This window comes from Misgurnus anguillicaudatus, chromosome 8 (assembly GCF_027580225.2).
Source record: "Misgurnus anguillicaudatus chromosome 8, ASM2758022v2, whole genome shotgun sequence".
Taxonomy (NCBI): Eukaryota; Metazoa; Chordata; class Actinopteri; order Cypriniformes; family Cobitidae; genus Misgurnus; species Misgurnus anguillicaudatus.
Genome location: NC_073344.2, coordinates 29485883 through 29510135, shown reverse-complemented (window position 1 = coordinate 29510135; position 24253 = coordinate 29485883). Strand labels below are relative to the sequence as shown.

General features: G+C 37.6%; 1 protein-coding gene across 1 annotated transcript; it reads right to left on the bottom strand.

The window, feature by feature from the left end:
* Positions 1-3607: 3607 nt before the first annotated feature.
* Positions 3608-24139, bottom strand: LOC129449902 (uncharacterized). Its single transcript, XM_055212200.2, has 4 exons — positions 23714-24139; positions 12798-12868; positions 9186-9363; positions 3608-5604 (listed from the first exon to the last, which is right to left on the bottom strand). Exons 1-4 carry the CDS (start codon positions 23742-23744, stop codon positions 5180-5182), a joined length of 705 nt encoding a protein of 234 aa, XP_055068175.2. The 5' UTR covers positions 23745-24139; the 3' UTR covers positions 3608-5179.
* Positions 24140-24253: the final 114 nt, after the last annotated feature.

Genomic DNA, 24253 nt, shown 5'->3' with positions numbered 1-24253 from the left:
TATAGCAATCACATTCATCTGTGTTCAGTGTAAACAGCATTTAATGTAATTTAGAAAGTATTCAGACATCCGCTGAAGGAGCACATACACAAACATACACAGACAACACACAACGCTCTCCATCCACAAGTGTATCTGATTTTAAGACACAAGAAAGGCCGATCAGAGGTTCATCGTGTCTGGATTAGACAAACAAAACACCTTTGTGATAGTTTACAGAAACGTGTCAGATTGTGTGTTACACAACTATACAAGGAATTTTATCAATTGATTTAAAAGATTGTTTAAGTGTCACTTGTTGGTTTCTTAAGGTTTCCAAGTTGCTGGTGCTTGAAGTATTTGTGTAGGTGATCGTGATAATATTTGACCCTTGAGCACAAAACCAGTCATACATTTTTTTAAATTGACATTTATACATCATCTAAAAGATAAATTGATGTATGAATTGATGTATGGTTTGTTAGGATAGGACAATATTTGGCTGAGATACAACTATTGTAACTATTGAAAATCTAGTGCAAAAAAATAAAAATATTGAGAAAATTGATTTTAATGTTGTCCAAAAATAAGCTTTAATATATTTACAGTAGGAAATTCACAAAATATCTTCATGAAACATGATTATTAGATAATAAAAGAAAAATAAATCATTTTGACCCAAACAATGTATTGTTGGCTATTGCTACAAATATACTTGTGTGACTTACAGTAAGACTGGTTTTGTGGTCCAGGGTCACATATAAAACACAAGTGTTACAAAATGAAATGTGACGGACACAGAGACATACTGTATTATCATCTGTATAAAAATCTGAGCAATACGTTTTAATGTATATACACTTTTTAAATAATAAAAAATATAATTATAATAACATGTATACAAAAACTACAATAAATACATACAGACAATAGCAGTGATTGCCCTTAAATAAAGCAGAGGATGCACAGCATCCAAAGGGTTAAGGGATGTCAACTTACAAACAATCTTATAAAGGCTGCTGTTAAATAAAATCCGGCATCCTCGACTCTCACAGGGTCCAAACTCAAAAACCTCTTACAACATTATTGCCATCAATATAAAAGTGAGAGACAAAACCTGTCTGATGTCTAAAAGTGTTGTGAAAAAACTTGAACCTGCTAGTGCCAGAAACAGACATCCAGAGAAATGTAACAGAAATTATTAAATGTAACAAAAGATAAATTAATATCTATGAATAATTCTGCTTATTAACCAAAACATCCCTGTTGCACATTCAAAAGATGAAAAAAATTGGAATTTGTCATTTTTAACTCACTTGCCCTTTTTACCCCAAAATCAAAAGATAAAACACGATTTTCATATCAGAATATGCTTGTCATAAAAACAATGCATGCGATTGTAATGTTTTTTTTTTAAGCAGAATTTGAGTGAAATACACCTGGCTTATGTTTTTGGCAGGTATAACAGTGTTTCTGAGAGTTACATGTGATTTAAGAGTAAAATTAAAGTAAACTGTGTGATTAAAGTGTAACTGTAAGCAATTCGTCCTTCCCACTGAAAGTCTGTAAAGGATTAAACTATGAGTACCACATTTATAGCAGGAACTTCATGGTTTTGATCACCATAATATCCGGGAACATCTTGACTTCTGCCGCACGCTATCCCTACCTGAGGTCATTTACGCTTTGGTATTGTTTTGCATATAAGAAATCAACACACACAAAAACATCATAGAAAAATGACGTGACATCTTGATAAGAAAATATTTGGTTCATCACAGTATTATGGACCAGACTCAGTGTAGACAATATGCTGTGTTCAATTCAACAAATAGTTGTTTATATATGTAACAATGAATATACTGCATGTCCTTCCAAAAAAGGCAAATAAAACACAGAAAATGATGGTTATGAAAATACAAGGTACAATAGTTGTCACTGGGACAGTACCTTTAAAAAAGGTCCTAATATGTACTATTTTGTTACAGGGGTGTACCTTTGAGGTCCCAGTATGTATCTCTAAGGCAGTGGTTCTCAAACTGGGGTCCGGGGCCCCCAGGGGGGCCGTGAGATGGTGCCAGGGGGGCCCCAGTTTTATGACATTTTTATAAAATACATTAATTTATCATGAATTCTGTGAAATGAAACCTAAAATAAGGCAGCACTACTTTGTATAATTTAATGTTTTGTTTATTTAAAATGTGAAGTTTTAGAACTGCTTTTGTCATAAATTTTCTTTGGGGGGGCCGCAAAGGAATGCACCGTACACAAAGGGGGCCGCACGCTGAAAAAGTTTGAGAACCACTGCTCTAAGGTACCAATGTCTACCTTTGAGGTAGGGGTGCGCGCGAAAAAAATAACGTGGGTTTAGTTGTAACACGGATTGTTTACATTGTTGCACAGGGTTGAGCAATTTGTTTTTTCGTATTGATTTCACGCTGCCAAAAGACGATCTCACGCAAATTATTGTAAATGTATAACATTTTTCCAGAGAGTTATTGTAAACGAGTGTTTTGGTGGCATGTAAGTACATTTTTTCATCATATGTTTTTTTCTGTTTCTAAGTTTGGTGTGTAAGATACCAAATCCAATGCCATGTCATATTTAGAGTTGGGGGTAACGCATTACAAGTAACGCACATTATGTAATACTATTTTTTTTTTAAGTAATAAGTAAAGTAATGCATTACTTTTTAAATGTACACATTAATATTTGAGTTACTTTTAAAAAAGTAATGCAAGTTACTTTTTTAGTTTAATTAATTTGATAAAAAATGTACTGAATTAAACTAAATGTAGTCGTATCAGAAACTGAGATGGAAGGCCAGAGCTCGACAATTTTGTGATGAAATATGCAATTTCTGAATGCAAAACTTTTCAGTCATAAAAACACCTGCAAGGCCTGAAAGAGATCAAGTTTCAGCCAAGACAAAGTAATGCAAAAGTAACTAATCAGTAACGTAAGCATTATTTTGCATGAACAGTAACTAACCCAATTAGTTACTTTTTTGGGAGTTACTTATAGTGTTGTAGTTCTCGAGACCGGTCTCGGTCTCAAGACCAGTCTCAAGACCACTTTTTAAAGGTTTTGGTCTCATCTTGGAATCAACCGCATTTTTACTCGGCCTCGTCTCAGTCACAGACAAAGAGGATTCTGAATTTTATTTCAAGACCGGTCAAGACCACAACTGATGGCACACTGCAAAAAATTACTTTCAAGAAAAAAATCTTAGCATTTCTGTCTCGTTTTCAGCAAAAACATCAGAAAAATTCCCAAATTAAGATGCTCCCTCTTGATCAACACAAAACGACCCAAGAAAATAAGTCTAGTTTTTAGAGCAAAAATATCAAAATTGTGCATAAAACAAGCAAAAAAAAATCTGCTAATGGGGTAAGCAAATTTTTCTTGAATTTTTCTTGAATTTAGTGTTTAAGAAAAAGGTTCATGATTTTTTTTCTTACCCCATTCGCAGATTTTTTTGCTTGTTTTATACACAAAATCACTTAAATTTGATATTTATGCTCTAAAAACTAGAATTATTTTCTAGTTTTGCTCATCAAGAAAAAGCATCTTAATTTAAGAATTTTTAGATATTTTTACTGAAAACAAGACAAAAAATACTAAGAACATTTTTTCTTGAAAATAATTTTTTGCAGTGCACATCATAAATGTATTTTTTTATCATTAATTTTATGCAGTTTATTCAGGTTTGGCATATGATGTTGGCATTGTTTAAGCATTGTTTAAGTTTCTCCCAATCACAGTTTTTCTAATTTTATTACTAAAAACACCTGCATTGTGTTAAGTGGAAGGCAAGCCATGGAAAGACAGTTCAGAATAAATGGTTAAGTTGATTTCAGCTCTTTAGTATTTGTTCACTTTTATTTGCTTATAGACAAAGATAAAATCCCACATATCTGCAATGACTTTGATTATTTTATCAACTTCTCTGATGGCACACACGCACACACACACACACACACGCACGCACGCACACACAGACAAGAAGTGGCTAATCATATGCATATTCCACATTTTATCATAAGTGTTTTAAAGCAACACTATGTAGTTTTTTTACCTTTAAATAATGTCTCTAAAATTATTTCAGTGATAGAACAACTTTTAACTGGACAAATTGTACTGTTGCTGCAACCTGAGCAACCTCCTAGCTGCTACAAGCACACTCTGAAAGTGCCGGTGGAGGGTAGGAAACACAGCCCCGCCCCTCCCCCTGACTGCAGAAGAGTGTCTGATACCAGGCACTGTTGCTCTTTTCAACCACATGGGGGAGCTGTTAGTCATTTTTACATGGAAACTACATAGTGTTGCTTTAATGCAGTAACTTGCAATGGTCTTGGTCTCGGCCTGTCTTGGTCTTGTCCCAGTGACAACTTTTGTACCTATTTTTCTGAGAATGCAGACACAATCTAGATTAAGAGTGTATGTTATCATGATTATTGTCAATATAAGATGTCTACACTAATTTTGGTCCATATCATAATTTTATAATGCACCAAAAAACAGGAGATCACTCATGCAGTGAGTGAAAAGATAAAACAACAATTGAAATGCTTTGATTTCAGAGGATCATATGGTAAAGAGGTATTTCTTAAAATGTCATGAACAGAGGATGTTAAATGTTCTCATGACAGCCGTCTGGCTTTATGTCTGTTACGTGTAATATAACAGCTATGCGGGTCCATCATCCAGCACTTTAAGCATGGGTAGTGTGCACTTAGCTTAAGAAAATGCGTGTGTGTGTGTGTGTGTGTGTGTGTATACATACATATAATAAACACACATGCTAAACCGATTATTAGTGAATCAAAAGCACCTTACGCTTTGGTTAAATGAACCTTCATGATATCCACAGCAATTTCCAAACATACTGATCTACAAATCCTCAATCCCAGAATGCAGACAATGTGAAACGTAGGCCTTCAAGTTACTTTTCACAAAATCTTAAAGACTGCAGACCGGAGCGGGTATCCCGGGATTCATTGGCAGGTTTGCATCTCCTCTAACATCACAGACGCCGGGTGACCCTGCAGGACATCCCTTATTGGGATGCCTCCTGTGCCCATCCTATCAGATCGGTTTTGGTATGGTTGCCTCTCCACACCAGTGACAGACCTCGCCAGGAGCACCGCAAGGAATTTTCTCTCTCACTATACAGGAGCTTTGGATCGATTTTCCCTGCTCACCCCACACAGCTGCAGTTGGCTGCCGAAAGCCATTTAATCGTCTGCCAGCTGGTCTGGGCGTCCATGAACGAGACGGTCTCGAAGCGCGTGGGTCGGCAGCAGGGCTGGGTGCTCACCTTGCGGCTCGGAACGCTGCCGTTATCCGTCAGCACCTTCAGGGCCAGGTCGTAGTTCCTACGGGCGCGCATGCACGTTCCCACACAGTACTTAAACAGGATGATCTCGTCCGAATCGTATCCAAGTCCCAAATCGCGCACGCGCATCTGCTTCCTCTCCATACGACAGTCCTGGCTGTTCTGACCTCGCGTCCGGTTCCGACGTTCCTTGCGCTCCTTGCGGGATTTCCTAGCGGTGGAGATGTTTGTAGAGGAACGTTGCCAACGGACTCGGTGTTCCTCACCTTCTTCTGCTACAGATGCGTCTGAGGCAAAAAGAGAAAATAAATGACCACGAAAAAATAACCCCTAAAATATTCTCTCTTCTCTGGAACACAAAAGGACATTTTGAAAAAATATATCCTTGCGGCAATTTTCTTTATATTTCAAAATGAATAGGTATATTTGCTTTCAAGATTTCATAGATGTTGCACAAACATCTTGTGCTCTTTACCCTCTTTAAGCAATATAAAAACTTTGCGTAAATCTGTTCATTGAAAATCTGTGCCGTGACCAAGTTGACATCAGTGACAATTTGAAACTTTAATGATTTTTGGTTCTTTTGATGTTGACAGACACAGCAGCCATTCACATTCATTCATGTTCATTCACACTCAGTTCCCTTTCTTATCAATTTAAATGTAGTAAAAAAGCAGTCATGCACTTTTAGATTAAAAGAATTTAAGATCATGAGAAGTCAAGTGTTTTAAACTTTGAACTTCATATAAGAAAGTCATACAGATTTGAAATGACAAGTGACTATGAGAAGTGCATTAAAATATTAAGACAGATCTGCCCAATGTAATGCCACACCGCCATTTACAAGGGTGATAAGACAGGCGGCCGTGTTTCACACCTTCAACAGCTGATTGTGTAACAGTGTGAAATTCCTCCCGCTCTTCAATATTACTGTACTCTATGTCTCGTGTTACAGCAGCGAGCACTATTGAAAACATCCCCTAACGTGCCACATCATGTTTATAGAGTTTTGTTTCAAGTCTGGAGGAGAAAGTAAGAATATGAATTTGAATTTTCTTCAGGCGACGAGCGGGGTAATTAACTTCCAAGGGAGCAATTTGCTATGTCAAAACCTGCACGAAGAAGGTTTGGATTATTTGAAGTATAGGACACAAAATTGATAAGGAACAGCATGTTGGGATGAGAACCACCAGAAAGTTTTCTTCTGAAAGATGATTTGGCGAACATCATCTTAACATTTTTGTCTACTGTTCCCTTATGAAAATTAAAGTACCCAAAAATTAAAATTACCCAATGATTTACCCTCAAGCCATTCTCAATGAATATGATTATCTTTTTGCAGACGAACACAATTACAGATATATTAAAAAAAAGTCCTGGCTGTTCCAAGATTTAGTAAGTGGTGCTATGGATTTTGAAGTAAAAAAGTCCATCCATCGTTCACAGACCTAATCTACACAGCTCCAAAGTAGGGTTGCATAACGATTAATCGCGATTAATCTATTGCAGAATAAAGTTTTTTTTTTTTACATCATATGTGTGTATAATAACTTTGTATAAATAAATACATACACATGCATGTATATATTTAAGAAATGTTTACATGTGTATATACATTTGTATATTTATGTATAATTTATATTATATATAAATAAAAATACTTAATATATAAATATATATTTTTATATTATACATGCATGTGTGCATATTTATATATATATAATTATTATACACAGTTCACACAAATATATGATGTAAACAAAAACCTTTGTTCTGCAATGGATTGATCACAATTAATCGTTATGCAACCCTACTCCAAAGGGTTAATAAAGGCCCTCTAAGGGCAATCGATGCATTTTTGTAAGAAAAATATCAATATTTTTAAACTTTAAAATCTAAAATAACTAGCTTATGGTAACGAACAACGTGCATTTACGAAAGAGTGCGTTTCTAGCGTATGACGTAGCGTTTTTAATGCAATTTCAGCTTAAGAAACCAAATTTATGGTAGGGGAGAGCAGGGGCGAAAGTATGATTTTTCATAACGCGTTGTGTTTCTCATTTTATGTGTTACAGTATTGATCAATCTACTAACGCTACGTCACTAGAATTTGTGCATATTTTACGAGTTGGCTCATTTGTATTCATTCATATGACCACCTTCGTAAGTTTTGGTACGATTTGCCTTGACCCCTGTGATCTTCATTGGGATGGGTGTGGGGTTAGGAGGTTCTGTTTGTTGTTTTTTTCGTGAAAATCGTATGTTTTTGCACGATTAACTTAGCCAACTCGTACGAATATGTACAAATATGTACGAATATGTACGAATTCTCTTGAAATCAGGCTGAATCTACATGCCACTTAGTGCTGTAACACATCCTGAAGCGAGTCTTTCAAAATAAAAGTAAATCACCACCAAAAACTCAAATTAGTACTTTACAAAGTGAAATATATATTTTTTTTAAATTAAGGTTTTCTGAAAAATTTTACTTACGCCCAATTTAAAAAAAATTATTTCACTTTGTAAAGTAATAATTTGAGGTGGTAATTTACTTTTATTTTGAAAAAAATCACTTCAGGATGTGTTACAGCAAATAACCTGTAGATTCAGCCTGATCTCACGAGAATTCTTAAATATTTTACCGGTTGGCTAATTCGTATAATTCACACGAAGTTAATTGTGCAAAAACATATGATTTTTATGAAAAACAACAACAAACCGAACACTCTAACCCCGCACCTATCCCCAACATCACAGGGGTCAAGGCAAACCATACCAAAACTTATGAATGTGGTCGTATGAATTAATACAAATTAGCCAACTCGTAAAATATGCACAAATTCTCGTGACATAGCATTGGTAGATTGATCAGTACTGTAACACATAAAAGGAGAAACACAATGCATTATAAGAAAAACATGACCGCTTTAGGAATTCATTTACCTTGGTCAAAAACAGCTTTCCGAAATTACATGCGAAAAACGATGACGAAATCGAGTTGTTACTTTCGTCCCGCATTACTTTCACCCCAGTTCTGCCCTACACTTGATGTCGAATTAATTTGTTGGTCAGAAATTTGTTGGTCACGTGATTTTAAACATATCTTTCGAATAGATAGGACTTTAGTCTCGCATGACTGAAATAACTGCCTGGAGGTGATTAAAAAATGGCCGCCGAGTGGCTTCACACCAACTCCACCTTATAGCTCATTATTACTGAAATATATCGAAGTTTAGCTCAACTTGAATTTTGGGATCAAGCTTTCCATTGTAAACAGTCTAATCTGTTTACAATCACGTTTATTCAAGGATTATAGTAACGTGAAGCGTGACGGACTCAAAGTAAGCTGTCAGTGTTGAAATAACACAGCTCAGTAATTCGGGATCATAACAACATCATCTTACATTTCAACAGACAACGGGTTTCTACATGAATGATGACTTTAAGGTGATTCCCACAAAAACATATGTGTCACATTTCACCCCGAAGTCAAAAATATGGGAAAATTAGCCTATTTTTAGAAGTTTTAACATTTTTGTACCGTGACTCTGTTGACATTAAAATATTTCATTTTATGAATTTTAGAAGAAACAAAGTTGAAATAAAATGTTACATAATACGTTTTTATCTGGATGCTTCGTGACAACATATCATTTTGAAAAAGCTCACATTTATTGTCAATTATTTTTGATAAGTTTGTTTTTTTCTGTGTACAGTTTTAATAACAGGGTTTGTAACAGCATCAAAGCTGAACGTGTCTTTATAACTGAAGTGAAACACATACTAGTCACAAAAATTCATTAGCAAGTCTAACTATTCACTGGAGTAAACCGTGTGATAACCAACAGTGCGTGTATGGGCCACTGACCCTGCATTTCGGCCCAGGGTGCTTTACTCTGCCACCGGTCTGGGTTCTGTTGGTGTCGAGGACGATCTGGAGGTGTCGAATGGGCTCTCAGCATGCAGGGGGGAAGTTCCTCTGCCTCCTTCTGCAGAAAATGTCCATCAACCAGACCCAGAAGACATACAAACATCAACAGCATCACCTTCCAGAATAGAAATACATCAAAATTACTGTGCAGATCCGTAGAGGTACGGGATTATTTTCAGCTCTTCAAGGGTTAATCTTTATGTCATAGGATGCCCATTGTGTGTTATATAAACCCTGTGTGTGTGTTAGATGGAGCTCTTTAGAAAGTAAACTGATCCGTGATGTCCGATCCCCCACAAACCTGCTCTACAGCAGACCTCCACCCAGCTGTAAATGATCTTACACGGATCCAACACTTCAAACTCTTTCATTACTTCACTAACACCCAACACCTATGCAGCCAGGTCAACTAAATATTTCAGCTTGACTTTAATGTATGTCCGGCTGAAAAGATCTGATGAACCAGACTTAAAATCGACCGTTGACACACAAACAAGGTCAATCCGACACGGTCTGGTATGTTTGGTGATGCACAAGCCAAAGCAGAAGAGAGATATTTTGTCATGCAATGTTCATAAGATGGCATTGTGTATTTACATTCATGCCTTTGGCAGACACTTTTATTCAAAGTGACTTACAGTGCATATAAGCAATACATTTGATCAGTATCTACACTTTCAGAAAAATGGTTATAATAGGAGCTGTACCTCCACTGGGGTTGTACCCTTTAATAAACTTTGCACATAAAGAGTTCATATTAGAATGTCAAAGATACATACTGGAACCAAATGTACTGCTGGGGTACATATTTTGGCATTGTGGTCCCAGAAAATTTCTGTTTAATTGGCAGAAAGGCTTCTGTGTGAACACAAATGCATCCCATAAATGATCTGGGATCGCTTCTGTAAAGAGGACCTAGTAACATTACTGTAACGTTCACAGAAAGCGTTGTGTGCGAACAAAAATGCAAAAACAATGCAGTAAGGGGCGTGCCGTAGTGAAGACGCGAGTGACATCACAACCAGAAGTTATGGTTTAGCTCTATAACACAGGGATTTACACGCAGATCAACATTCATGACAAATCAGGAAGCTCGTCACTATCAGCACTAAAACATTCACTAGCATGACTGAACAGCGCATCACGTTCTCCTTATGATCTTGTCATAAATAGAAATGCATGCACGTGTGTATTTCGAGAGAGAATTAGCAAACTTCAGACGCTGTGGAAACAACCTATTAAAGGTGGAATACGTAGAATTTTTACCACTAGATGGCGCCAAAACACAATAACAACAAATTCCGTTGTTTAATGACGCTCTGAAGCAGCATGGAATTATGGGATTTGTAGTCTTTAACTCAACCGCTGACGGCCATTAATCAGACGCGAACAAGAATCACGTTGAAGGATAATCAAGTCTTATAAATGTTGCGTTTGATGACATTGTTTTATTTCAATATAAAATGTAATATTTGATGTTCAAAACTAAATTATTAGTCATAGATGTTACAGTATGAGTCCAAATTTGTGTGTTAACACAGCAGAATTAAGTGTTCAAACTTACAATCTAAAATGATTTTTCACATAATGTATTGACAGTACAAATCTTATTGTGAGGTTATGATGTAAAATTATGATAGACTGTACAGTACCAAACTCTACTCTATCAGTAAGTGTCTTATTGCTGTACAATACTTCTTGATGTGCATTATATCATCCGCGGGAAGACGCACTGATTACAGTCTACACACTAATGTTCAATTCAATTCAATTTTATTTATATAGCGCTTTTCACAATTTGGTAATTGTATCAAAGCAGCTTTACATTAATAGAAGCAGTGAAAAGCACAGAAAATCGACAGATAGCACAACATAATACACGATAGCACAAGCAGCTAAATTTAATGTTAATCAACATTAAAGCGAATGTATTACTAATGTAACGTATAGAAGTTAAGCCCAAGTAGGCTGCCTCCCCGGGTTGAAAAACCCCCTAGGAGAAAAACCCCCCAGACTTTTTAGCCGGGGAAGTAAAAAAAGTCCTAGGAGGGAAAAACCCTTGGGAGATATATATATGTATATACATTGATTAAGCGGAGATTAAGCGGGTTCTGCCGGTGGTCATTGGCCAGGCATCAGCTGGGCATCACGTTGAAGAACAGCCAGTAGATCAGAGGTGTGCTGACTTGTGTTGTGATCGATATAATAGTATACGATTTTTGAAGAGTTACGAATCAAAACAACTCACCAGTAGCGTAAAACACAAGCAAGATCAGCATCTCTGTCTAGTTAAATGTTGTCGTGAAGCTCTCTCCATCCAGATAATGCAACACTGATATTGATCCTCATTCTTTTTCTCATCTTGTTGGTTGGCCCGTACGCTTACGGGAGCTGTCTTTGCTGACACAACCAACGGCAGACGGTAAAGAGTAATCTTAGTCCATAAACAAGCGCGTAGCCTGACAGGCGATAACACATACTTCCGCATTTGTACACGACACTGTTGTCATGTGCTTTTTACGTCAGTAAAGGCGGTAACAAAGGGTCACATGGATATTAACATCATTGACAGGAGACTGCACTGCCCCGTGTCAATGTTTTGAATGGCAATTTTCTCACGGTTAACAAGTAGTTGAAAACATTACAGATATTGATAGTAATCAGTTGGACAAAATATATAACACTGGCCTAGTGGTTTTTGGATATTTTACTGCAAATATCTTACAAATTGTACCTTTAAGTGCAGGACTTTAAATACGTCACAAGTCTTTACGGGATCTTTATGGTATGTGTATGAATGCACGCACAGATTACAGAAAATCTTTGGTCCATCTTTGTTCTCACCATCGCAAACTAAAATACCAATGACGCAGGTTTTTACCTGACAGGAGGGGTTCTGTGGACCAATCACAGCGCTTGCGGTCTGCGTTAGAACTGACACGCTGTTAAAAATTTGGCGAGGTGCTATGCAGAGCTACGCTCAGACTACGGATAACCTACAGCGCAGACCTTTCCGAAGACTATAAATTGGACTTTAAAGGGGCAATAAGTAGGATTTACCCCCATCTAGTGGTAAAATTGTATTTTGCATTCAAACGAACAGTGCTTTCTAGCACCTCCCCTTTCCAAATGCGTGTTGCATCTACGGTAGCCGTTATGTAATCGCTGATCTCCTTGTTCGTTGCAGCTAGTTCACGTGTGCTGAATGAAAACGCGTTGTGGAAACACGTTGGTAGGCTAGTGCTTTTTGTCCCCTATGGATGCCTCTTTGGACTTACCCGTTCAATGTAAGTAAAGAGGAGAAATTCTAAGCTTACAAAGAAAAGTCAGATCACTGGCAGAGGTCATTTGACACCAACGAGGACATATTTATGAATAAAGACATTAATTTTGATTAATAAAACACTCCTACTTATTGCCCTTTTAAGGGCTTGTGTTTGCTGGAATTGAACCCATTACCTCCTGCGCTGCTAATGCATTGCTCTTACAATTGAGCTACTACGGGAACATAATTTACCATCACTTTAAATAATGGTGTGGAGTGCTCACCTTCCAGTTTCTCAGGTCACATCTGGCAGGCGTAGCCATGAAATTCCCTGGACTTCTCCAGCCTTTGCCATCTAGAGAGAAAAATGGCACACTGCTAAAAATCATTTTCTTGATCAGTACTTTTTGTTTTTAGGATGAAATGATATTGTTACTACAGTACTGTATAAAACAAAACAAACCTTCAAAAAAAACCAAAAACAATTTCATAAATTGTTGCCTAGTGGATGATTAAACAGGTGAAGAAATTCTGCCATGTTTTCTAGTGGAGGTCCATCTACAGACCAGAACATCACAAGAGGCCATATGGGACCCTTGAGCACAAAACATTTTTTTAAATTGAGCATTTGCTTTCCATTGATGTGTGGTGTGTTAGGATAGGACAGTATTTGGAAATCTAGAATTTAAATTAAAAATTAAATTATTAAGAAAATCCCCTTTAAAGTTGTCTAAATGAAATCTTAAGCAACACATATTACTAATCATAAATATATTTTTGATTAAATATAAAATGTACAAAATTATCTTCATGGAACATGATCTTTACATTCCTAATGATTTTTGTATTGTTGGCTATTGCTACAAAAATACCCATGTGACTTGGTTTTGTGGTCTAGGGTGACATATGACTGACACGTAAAGCAACCAATCAGGTTTGCTTTGTGCCGCTTCATGTTTAGGGGTGAGGAAATTTCTTTACAATAACAGTTCGGTGTGCAACCAGTAAATCAATCATGTCTCTGAAGTTTGTACCAACAATAGCAACTCTTGGATGTCTTTTAAAGACTTTATGCCGTGAACCTCACATAGTTTTCGTCTTTGTGTTGTTTCCAGGAAGACCATTAAAGAACGCGACACACACGTCTCCCGGAAATCCTGTATAATTCAACCAATCAGAGGAAGACTTTGACCAGGGTTCCCACACCTTAGTTAACTTCAAATTCAAGGACTTTCCAGGCCGAATAACCTTAAATTCAAGGACTAAATGTGGGGACACATTTCAAGTGAGAGCAAGGGTATTGTGTTACCTTTTAAGATACATTGTTACAGTTTCCTTTCGAGGGAACTCGCGCTGCGTCACTGCGGTGACACTTTGGGGACGCCTCCAGGGGTAAGTGCGTCTGAATGTGTATATCAAATTCAACCAACGGTGAGGCTTAACGACAAAGACAGGGTGACGCGGGAGCCAGGGAGTATATCGCTATCTGATATACTGCCATAGATGGCGTTACAGGGAAGTATGGCAAGGGAGACGCAGCGTCTCGTTCCCTTATCAGGGAACAACAGTTACATACGTAACCCGAGACGTTTTCATGTGTCAAACGCAACTATGCAAAAAAAGCATTTTGGTATGAATCAACATTCGAAGACCATTGGTGACAGGAAGTGGGCGTGTCCAGCTACGTAACAAAATTAAGAACAGGGGCACGTTCAAGCTCAAACGGGTGCGCAACGTTTTGCTATGGTTTCTGGGTTGAACATGAAAACAGTGTGCAACAGGTTTGAGATACGTTTTCTCTTGTTTGGTGGGGGGGGGGGTGCAAATTGACAGCCCAAAATTGCCAGCCCAATCAGCTGCAACATGATAGGTATTAAAGAGACAACTCGCACTATGGGTCCAAGTAAAGTCGTTTACAAATGTGTTACCTTTAATTACGGAAAGCAAGAGCAGTGACTGTAACATTGAGCATATATTACAGTATTAAACAAGTATGTATCAGGCTCTGAAGATTCTTCAAAAATAACCCAAAGAAATGCCTTCTCAGCTGCTTTAGTTCAACTCTGAACAGGGTGTTCAACACATCACTGTTTCTGTTTAAAAAACGTTGTGCAACGTTTTGTCGGGGCTGAACGCAAATGACCAGCGACATCATGGAGCGACAATCAATGAGAGTGAAGCAGTGGAGTTCACATCATCTGTCTTTTGTCATTGAGAGGATAGTTACTCATTTGTTTATAGTTTTTACTAGGTCAACCAAAATAAGAATGTCTCCTAACAACCTCATTGATAGAGACGGGCGATGAAGTCGCTGGTGATGTACACACACAGTAAGAACATCATAGAGAGGATGGGCCTTGTGGCAACATGTTAAAAACACTCTGAACACCTCTACAACTACTTTGCAACACCCTAGCATTCAGTACATTAAGCAACCGCATAGCAACGTCTCTGCAACCATTCAGACACCTAAAAATGCTGTAAAACTAAACAGAACAAAATAAAAGTAAGCATATTTTCAAGGGGCAAACATGAAATTTCACCAACTTTACAGGAGGGCCAGAACAAAAATAATACCATGGTTTGATTTGACTTTGTGTACTTATTTCAATCGTTAAAAAATATACAATTAAAATGAAACGAAAGTAGTGATTTTCCTTGCTGTGACATATATCCGAGTAAAACGGCTTCTGAAATGAAAAAAAAATGGTTAGATGGGACTTGAATGCGTCCATTGAGAATTGATTGGATCGTTGGGTCACGTTGCTATTTGTTAATCGCTGCAATCTTTCCTAGACCCCAACATTCCTCGTGACCAGAAGTAAACAGAGAGATTGTTTTGATTTTTTTATTCTGATTAAAGATTATAGAGACAGAGCGCAGCGCGTCATAACCTAAAAACCACGCCCACCGTGGGGGAAAGCAATCCAACCGTCTCCATTGACCCCAAAAAACGAGCGTTTAAAGACACAAAAATGGATACAGGCAACTTTTCATAGTACTTCTATTAGTAGAACTGCGTCCACTACGGGGAAACGTAGTCGGCGATCCACTTTATTCTCCTTAAAGACTGGGTTTTACGGCTCGACAGCTTATAAAAACGTATTTCTGGGTTCTTTGTCTTGTTAGCTGTACATATTGTCACACAGCAGCTTTTAGGCATTATTCAGTTTTTTGTTATAAGCCAGAAATGACAAGCTGTATTGCTTCTCGCAATACAAAGTCAATGGAGATGGTTGGATTGCGTTCCCCCCCGGTGGGCGTGGTTTTCAAACTTGCAAACCGCTCTGTCTCTATGAGGGCACATTATTTAAAAAAATTTAAAAGGAAGCTCCCAGATAAGTCATTTGTAAGAAATACTCCAATATTCCAAAAAAATACGTTTAATTTACGGTTTTAATTAATAAATGTTTTTATTAAAATAATCAAGGGCTTTGGTGCTGTAACATGGCTGCAGGAGGCGCAATGATATTACGTAGTGACCGAAAATAGTCCCCTGCTATTGAAAGATACTAAGGGGACTCATTGTCATGTTCAAGAAACCAATTTGAAATGATTCAAGCTTTGTGACATGGTGCATTATCCTGCTGGAAGTAGCCATCAGAGGGATGGAAATGGTCAGAAACAATGCTCAGGTAGGCTGTGAAATTTAAACGATGCCCAGTTGGCACTAAGGGGCCTAAAGTGTGCCAAGAAAACATCCCCCACACCATTACATCATTGCATTAATGAAAAATTGAACAGGTGTTCCTAATAATCCTTTAGGTGAGTGTATGAGGACAATAACATGCAACACATATTCTATATTTTATAATTTACCCTGTTTTCTGTGGTTTCTTTTCTTAATCTTTCATGTCAAGCTGATTTGAAACAATGCAACATTGTGAAAAAGCACCATATTAATACTTAGTCTAATGTATGCCCTGGCAATGCCTGTACAGTCTAGCAGGTGTGCAGTTATAAATATTTACTTTATGTAATTTGGCAGATGTTTTTATCTAAAGTGTAAGGTACAGTACATTAAAGTATACATTTTTCATGCATCAGCATGTGTGTTCGCTGGATTCAAACCCATAACCTTTTGCACTGCTAATGCAATGCTTTACCACTGAGCTAAAACGCCATCAGTTACTGATACCACCTTTCAGCTACAAACATTTAAAACCATTACATTTAACTATTCCATTGGATTATGCAATGCCAATGCAACAGATCAAAGCCAAAAAATGTCTGGCAATATACTCAATGTAACCACTAAAAGTCACTATAAACATTTCTCAGAAAAGTAAAGTTAGTCCTCAGCAAAGATCTGCATTATTTGTGTGTAGATGACACATGCTTGATATTTTATTAACTTTAAGTGAGATATAAATACATAAATATTTTTCATCACCAGTGTGAATATGTAGCCCTAAGGCACATGGCGTGTATTATTATATTTCACTGTTTTGCATTACGCATGTGATAAAATAAAATAAGGGGGGCAAAGGGTTGACCCAAAACTGACAAGCGGCAAATTACAAACACGCCTACAAAAGATCAGAGGAAGTAAATAAGCTGGAGAACATTCAAAGTTGAGCAACGTCCTTTCTACAACTTCATCATTACGAACGGTTGTCAAAACATGTTGCGTCTTGTGATGCAGGAACATTGCAAAAATAAATAATAAGAATCAAACGACAAGGAGCCAAAATCAATATCCTTAAGACACGGATCAAAGAGAGCGTTTACATGAAAGTCAGGTTGTGAAACTGATTTCAAGATACGCTGACAGAGAGATGCTACTGTTGGAGCAGATCAGATTCTTCCAATGAAAGTATCCATATTATAAATTAAAATGATACATACATTTTTAACAAAAATTGTACAAAGAGAATACAAGTATCTGAACATTTTCTGCTGGTGAGATGTGATATAAAACACCTGTGCTTACTCTACTAGTGTTTGCTTTGCACTTTATACATCCACAAAAATTATCTTAAATATCAGTTGGCTAAAAACAGGAAAGTGTTGTCAACTACATATCAAGTGCACTTTTAAAATAAACCAGCTTGAAATGATTTTCGAGTTTCACAAAAGGTTTTTCAGATTATAAACAAAATAAGAATAAAATTGTGCTTTTAAGAAGCTTTGATTAAGTGGTTCTTCTTCTTGTGTTTTTGAAGCCATGGTTGCACCGCTTTCAACTCATTTGGTGACATTTCTCTCCGAGTATCTACAGTATGTTACCGTATTTACTTTGGGCATATCATCCAGCTACTGTTGTGAACTGAGAAACAGAGAGCCGATCATAGCCGGACAGATTTCCCTACAGGTCTAAGAATGATGAGCAGCGTTGCAGGAACATTTTGACAGTCTTTAAACATTTTCTATGTTTCTGCAGAACGAAGAGGCGTCTGTTTGGATTCTCCTCCGAGAGACTCCTGTGTAGCGTGACAGTACAAAACCAGATGTCCAGCTGTGAGACACACACACACACAACCATCTATTGCTCATCTATCACTGCCATATACACAAATACACACATCTGTCAGGTCCATTAAGATAAATGAAACGTCTCGTTGACATGATGAATCAATAATGTTTTGCAAATAATCAAATATAGTGTGTGTGTCCGTGGGGTCTGAGCGATGAAATTGGGTCAAGAGAAGACGTATCTCTCCCTCACAGCACACAAAATATTTGATGGGTGATGTGCGTAATTGAAAATCGAGGAGAAGGACAAAAAGTCTATTCAGAAAAAAGGGAGAGAAATGAAACAGACAAAACAGGAAAAAATGAAAGAGCCCCTAGTACAACATTGCTAAAAACAATGTTATTTGATCTATTTGGTGTAATGCAATGTATTCACGTGGTTTATGGTAAAAAGCACATTATTTTCCACATACTGTACATTATTGTTGCTCCTCTATGCCCCGCTGTTGATTTGTACAAAGCTCATCATTCTGAAAATTCGCAGTGTGCTCCAATTGGCCAGCAATCCAGTGCATTGTGATTTGCCGAATACAGCGAATGACGGAAATGTGGCGCTCCTTACGATATTCCGAAGATCCGCTCCCAACAGGAGATAATCTCTTCTTTACTACCTTATAAATATGAGCCCGAAGTTGATCGATCGTTTTAAACACTGCTTAAAACTTGTGTTTGAATCATCATAGTTTCAATAGTCACTAGTCAATTCATTAAAGAGCACCTATTTCAGTGCTAAAAAACAACGTTATTTTAACGTACATTTTTGTAGCTCCAGATTTCACTCTCTTTCTGAAACCCACAGATTTTGTATAAAACTCATCGATTTGAAAAGCGCTGTGTCCCTGATTGGTCAGCTAATCTGTACGTTGTGATTGGCCTGAATACCTCTGACGTCAGCAGGAAATGTGACGCTCGTTACCATGTTTAAAAGATTCGCTCACAATGCAATGCTGACAGGAGTTAACTTACAGGCTGCGAGTCCGAAGCAGGAGGAATTATGATAATGTCGGTCTCTACATCACCAATCCCAGGAAGTAAACAGTTGCCGACAATCTGTGTGTTTGTTGTAGTCCAAGAAAAGAGATTTACATCGGAGACGATAACTTGCGCCATTGTTTACTTTGGGGTTTGTACCTTTTGCATATCGTTAACATGAACTAATACACACCAAAGGAAATGTAAAACTGTGTATCGGACATTGGTGCTCTTTAAATATGAAAACATAGATTACTTACAGGCTGTAAATCAGAAGCGGGCGAAATTATGATAATGTGCATTGAGTTCACGTCGACTCGCTCTTGAAGTAAACTGTTGCCTACAAACCCTTGTAGTCCAAGAAGAGAGATTTCAGTTGGAGATGATAACCTGCGTCATTCGCACGTAGTTGGATGCCTGAACATTTTGAGTTTACTCACTTCATTTGTGTGTGAAATTCTAACCATTTGAGACGTTCATGCGGAAATTTGCATCATGGGAGGGGCTTCTGTTACTCCGCTGAGACTCCAATCGCTTCCTGTAATCACGTCACTACTACAGCAAGGTCCTGATTGGTTAACGTGTTCAGATTTTTCAACTTGCGCATTTCCGTGGCAATGCTCAATTCCCATGGAATGCGGCATCCGCACCGTGTGTTCCGCGCCATGGCTTCCGCGCGTACCGCACAGCAGGATGCCTATCCGCGTCTTTGCATTGACTTAACATGTAAATAACTCGCGCTTGCCACTGCATCTGGTGTGAATGCCCAGTTACACACCAAAAGAAATGTAAAACCATGAAAAGGAAAATAGGGGCTCTTTAACAGAGATACACGTGGAGATGTATTGTGAAAAGCATTTGTATTAGTTTATATTACATTCGGCAAACACTTTTATCCGAAGTTTTTTTCAAGCTATACGTTTGATCAGTCTGTTTTCCCTTGGAATCAAACCCATGACCTTTACCCAACTAATGCAATGCTCTACCAATTGAGCTACAGGAAGACTGAGGTCAATATTGAACATTTCAAATTGCTGTGTTTGTAACCCGTGACCCAAATAGATTTACAGTCTCTGAGCAAAACAACATGACTTTCTCATTCTTCTGTTATTTTGCTTATTTAACACCAACTGACCTGGAGTGCGTTTCCCAAAAGCAACTATGGTTGCAAGTATTTAATGCTATACGGTCGCAAAAGGTTAAAGGCGGGGTGCACGATTTCTGAAAGCCAATGTTGACATTTTAAAAATCACCTAAACAAACGCGCCCCTACCCCAGTAGAATCTGGACCTTCTTTTGATAGACGCGCCCCACACATACGCAACCCAGGCAATGATTTTGGTTAGTAAACACGCCCCTTACTCCTGATTGGCTACAAGGGAGTCGGCCCGACTCCCTTTTCCAAAGTGTTTTTAAAAAAACATGCACCCCGCCTTTAATAAAATGCTTAAAAATCTAAATTTGGGTAAAATAGTGTCAGTTGTTTTGTTCAACGTTGATTCAGTTTGCAAAATCAAAAGGTAATTAAACATTAATTCAACCTTGTCCTTGATGTTTATTCAACGGTGAATCAATGTTGAAATGCCGACTGGGAAAGCTCCAAACGTATAAAAGACTTCACATGGCGTGTGATGTTTCAATCAGTTGGATGAAGAGCCTGCGTGCCTGAAATTTTTATATGTTTGGAGCATTTGTGTGCCGAATTTACATTTAAAGTTCTATCGTTACCAATAGATTTCAATTAGTACCAACTAACAACGACCATAGTTAGCTAACGGTGCTTTTGGGAAACGCACCCGTTTGTTTATGTCTCTGACCAAAGCTTTTCATGTGTTTATCCATACACTATGATCAGTTATCAAAAGAAATTGCACACAAATGGTGGGTAACATACCCCGATAGTATTTATATATGCATAAATATATATGTATCTCTCTCAAGGGTTTTTTCCCTCCTAGGAGTTTTCCCCCTGGACTAGCCAAAAGGGTTTTTCTCCTAGGGGGTTTTTTCATCCCCTGGAGAGTCCGCCACCTTTGGCTTACAGTTTTTTACAGACGCTATCCCGAAGTCATAGATATAAAGGGGCTTTAAAGGGATAGTTCACCCAAAAATGAAAATTCTGTCATAATTTACTCACCCTCATGTTATTACAAATCTGTATAAATTTCTTTGTTCTGATACACACAAAGGAAGATATTTTAAGAAATGTTTGTAACCAAACTGTTCGTGGACCCCATTTACTTCCATAGTATTCTTTTTTCCTACTATGGAAGTGAATGGGGTCTATGAAATTATGACAGAATTTTAATTTTTAGGTGAACCGTCTCTTTAATAGCACAGCGATGCCATAGAAAAAAAAACATTTTTGGTTCCTCCAAGAGAGATTGAGATTGCTGTTTAAAGGAGTAGTCCACCTGAAAGATGGGGCCCATTGACTTACCATAGTATATTTTCATACTTTCAAAAAGTCAATGGGCCCCATCTTTAAAGTGGAGGACTACTTTAATAGTTAAATAGATGGCCAAAATAAGTTCCATGGTGAACCAGGCGTATGTCAGTCAAAAGTCTGGTTTAATTTAAATGCAGCCAGAGGAATTTCTCTCGGTGAGCTTTAGTGTCGCTCTGACCCTGTAAAAGGTGTTTCTCATTATCACCAAACTCGACTGTTCATTAGTGGAGTGTGTAATAAATTATCCAGCGGTTCGACTGCCACGCTGTGACTGCGGCCCATAATTCTTACCAACACCACAGAGCTGCTGTGTCCCGTGTGACTGACCGATACTCACACACTGACTGTTTCTATCCACGCACACTCATGAAAGAAACACTTGTTGTGGCATAGCTTCATCAAAATGACATTGATACAATACGGCTGAGCGATAGCATGAAGAAATCAATAAACGACCCATATAACACAAACGAAGACTCATACCAACTTCGCAGATCCGGCTGTCTGGGAAGTGCTCCTTGGTTAGTCGAAAATTGGGATGCATAAAAAGTTTTCAAAAGTTTGTTCTGGTCACATGCAGTAGAAAATAAAATGACTTATATAATCATGGATAGCAAAGTAAATATACAAATACCGAAAGTGATTCAAAAAAGCATTCCACCCAAAAATAGCCTACTATTCATTTTTTTGGGAGGGTTATTTCTGGGAATCTCTCTTTCGGATACAATTTCATAATATTTGACCCAGTGCTTATTCTCGGATAAGGCACACTGTGCTGATTTTTTTCATGCCATTAATACACAATTTTGACTTTAATGTGAAAAAACGAATCTGGCACTTTATTGAGTCACTGCTTCATGCCCAAAAAGTAAAATCTCCTTGCTAAAACATCTGACCAGCGAGAAGCACTTGTAAAGTTTTAAAGAAGAGCACAACTTATCCTAAAACATATGCACAGAGTGATAAATGATATTAAAGCAGACAGTAAAACATGCGTACACCTTACATTAGTGTCTCTTTAAAGGAGGTGTGATCAGGCATTTGCCAGCACACTCAATCTATCACAGGCAGTAAAATGCACAACATTAAAAAGTCTTCATTATGAAAAAATGCCAAGTAATAAACCACCGCGAGAACAGAGAGCATGGACAGTAACAAAACTTCATCAATCATCTGATGACATTTAAATATACAGTGCATCACATCCCTTACGAAAATTAACCAGGTTTTCCTACACTTGAAACAAAAAAACATGGTTACTGTAGTAAAACCATGGTAACCACAAAACCATGGTTAGTGTAGTGAAACCTTGGCTTTGCTGATAGTAATCAATACACACAAAAAAAAAGGTTACTACACTTTTACCACAATAAAACCATGGTTAATTTTCGTAAGGGGTGACTAATAATATAATAGGCTATATTCACCTTATTCAGAAAAAAAACAGTGACTCAGCATTACTAACTAGTCTTTGAACATGACATAACAAATAACCAAGAGAAAGCAATTCCACAGACTATCCTGTTGCATTAGTCACACGAAACACTGACAATACTGTAAGCTAAATAAATAAATTATACTGATCTTTTGATATATAACCAGGAACGTGCATGAAGTGCCTTAAAATGCAATATTACCTACCACAATAATATTTGAAAATTAATAAATGAAACAGCTAACCAAGTAAACCAACTAATGGACAGGTGGTAAGCTACAGCCACATTCTGTGTGTACAAACTTTATGATGAAAACTTTATATAAAAGATACCTAGAAATGGGTATCTTTGTTATAACGCATTTATAGTATAGTTTTAATCTTAAAGTGTATTTAAAAAAATCTGAGTCCTCGAGAGGAAATATTTATACTTTAAAACAACGTAAAAAGCTATTTTAATGTGAGGAAAGAAACCTTAAGTGTTAACATGTTTTCAACCACTGTAAACGTAAGATTTACACATTTATTCATTTTAAATAGATGTTAAAATGTGAATAACTATGAGAAAAATGTACATGGAGAAAAGTTAAAATTAGGTTTACCTATAATAAAACTAATAATAACATTATTAAATGGACCTGTCTCTCTGGTAAACAATAAAAAGCACAGAAAGCCCTTAAATTAATCGTTAAAACAAAAATGGAACAAAAAACCGCGGTTAAATTTCGTGGCTGACAGGAACATAAATGCATAAATGTAATTACAAAACTGCTCAGGGGTGCAAACTTCACACCTCATGTTCACAAATGACATTACTAAGAAAGTTAAATCCATAGAATTAGAAAGAAAGAAATAAAGATGAATCTTACTTTTTCTGTCCTGCTCGACCTCTCCTGTCATGGACTTGAGTGAAATAAATTAAGAAACTGACAAGTGAAAATAATCCACAGATAATGAAAACGTATTCCTCACAACGTTTCCTTTCGACGTCCCTCTGTAATGATAATACATAATTCAAACGTCCACGTTTAATCGTATGTTACGCGTCCGGAGCGTGCAGAAACAGACGCGTCTCCAGCGCGTGTCCTCGGGAGAAGCTGTGCGCCAACATCTCGTCCCATGAACACACCAAAGCTTTCAAAGCCCGAGGTGTCGAATTCCAGCGCGTATCACATGACGCGCTGCGAGAGGAGCGAGCGACGCGTCCATTATTATCCGAAACGCGCTCGGTTGATTAAAATAGAGTGAACTTATTGGACAACGGTTTGCCGACGTCAGAATTCCATCCACAATTCAGACAGAATGCGTCGCGCGCCACCTCGGCCTTTGATCATAATATATATGGGAGCGACGGGGTTTGGTCGCGTCGCGTATCGGACAGACGCACGCGCTCACCTGGTGACTCAATG

Bases quoted from the DNA above. Each gene is read 5' to 3' on its own strand.
- LOC129449902 (XM_055212200.2), bottom strand. From the start codon at position 23,744: ATGACAGGAGAGGTCGAGCAGGACAGAAAAA. The intron at 12,869-23,713 runs GTAAGATTCATC...TTTTCTCTCTAG, and splicing joins GGTCGAGCAGGACAGAAAAA to ATGGCAAAGGCTGGAGAAGT. The intron at 9,364-12,797 runs GTGAGCACTCCA...CTATTCTGGAAG, and splicing joins GTGACCTGAGAAACTGGAAG to GTGATGCTGTTGATGTTTGT.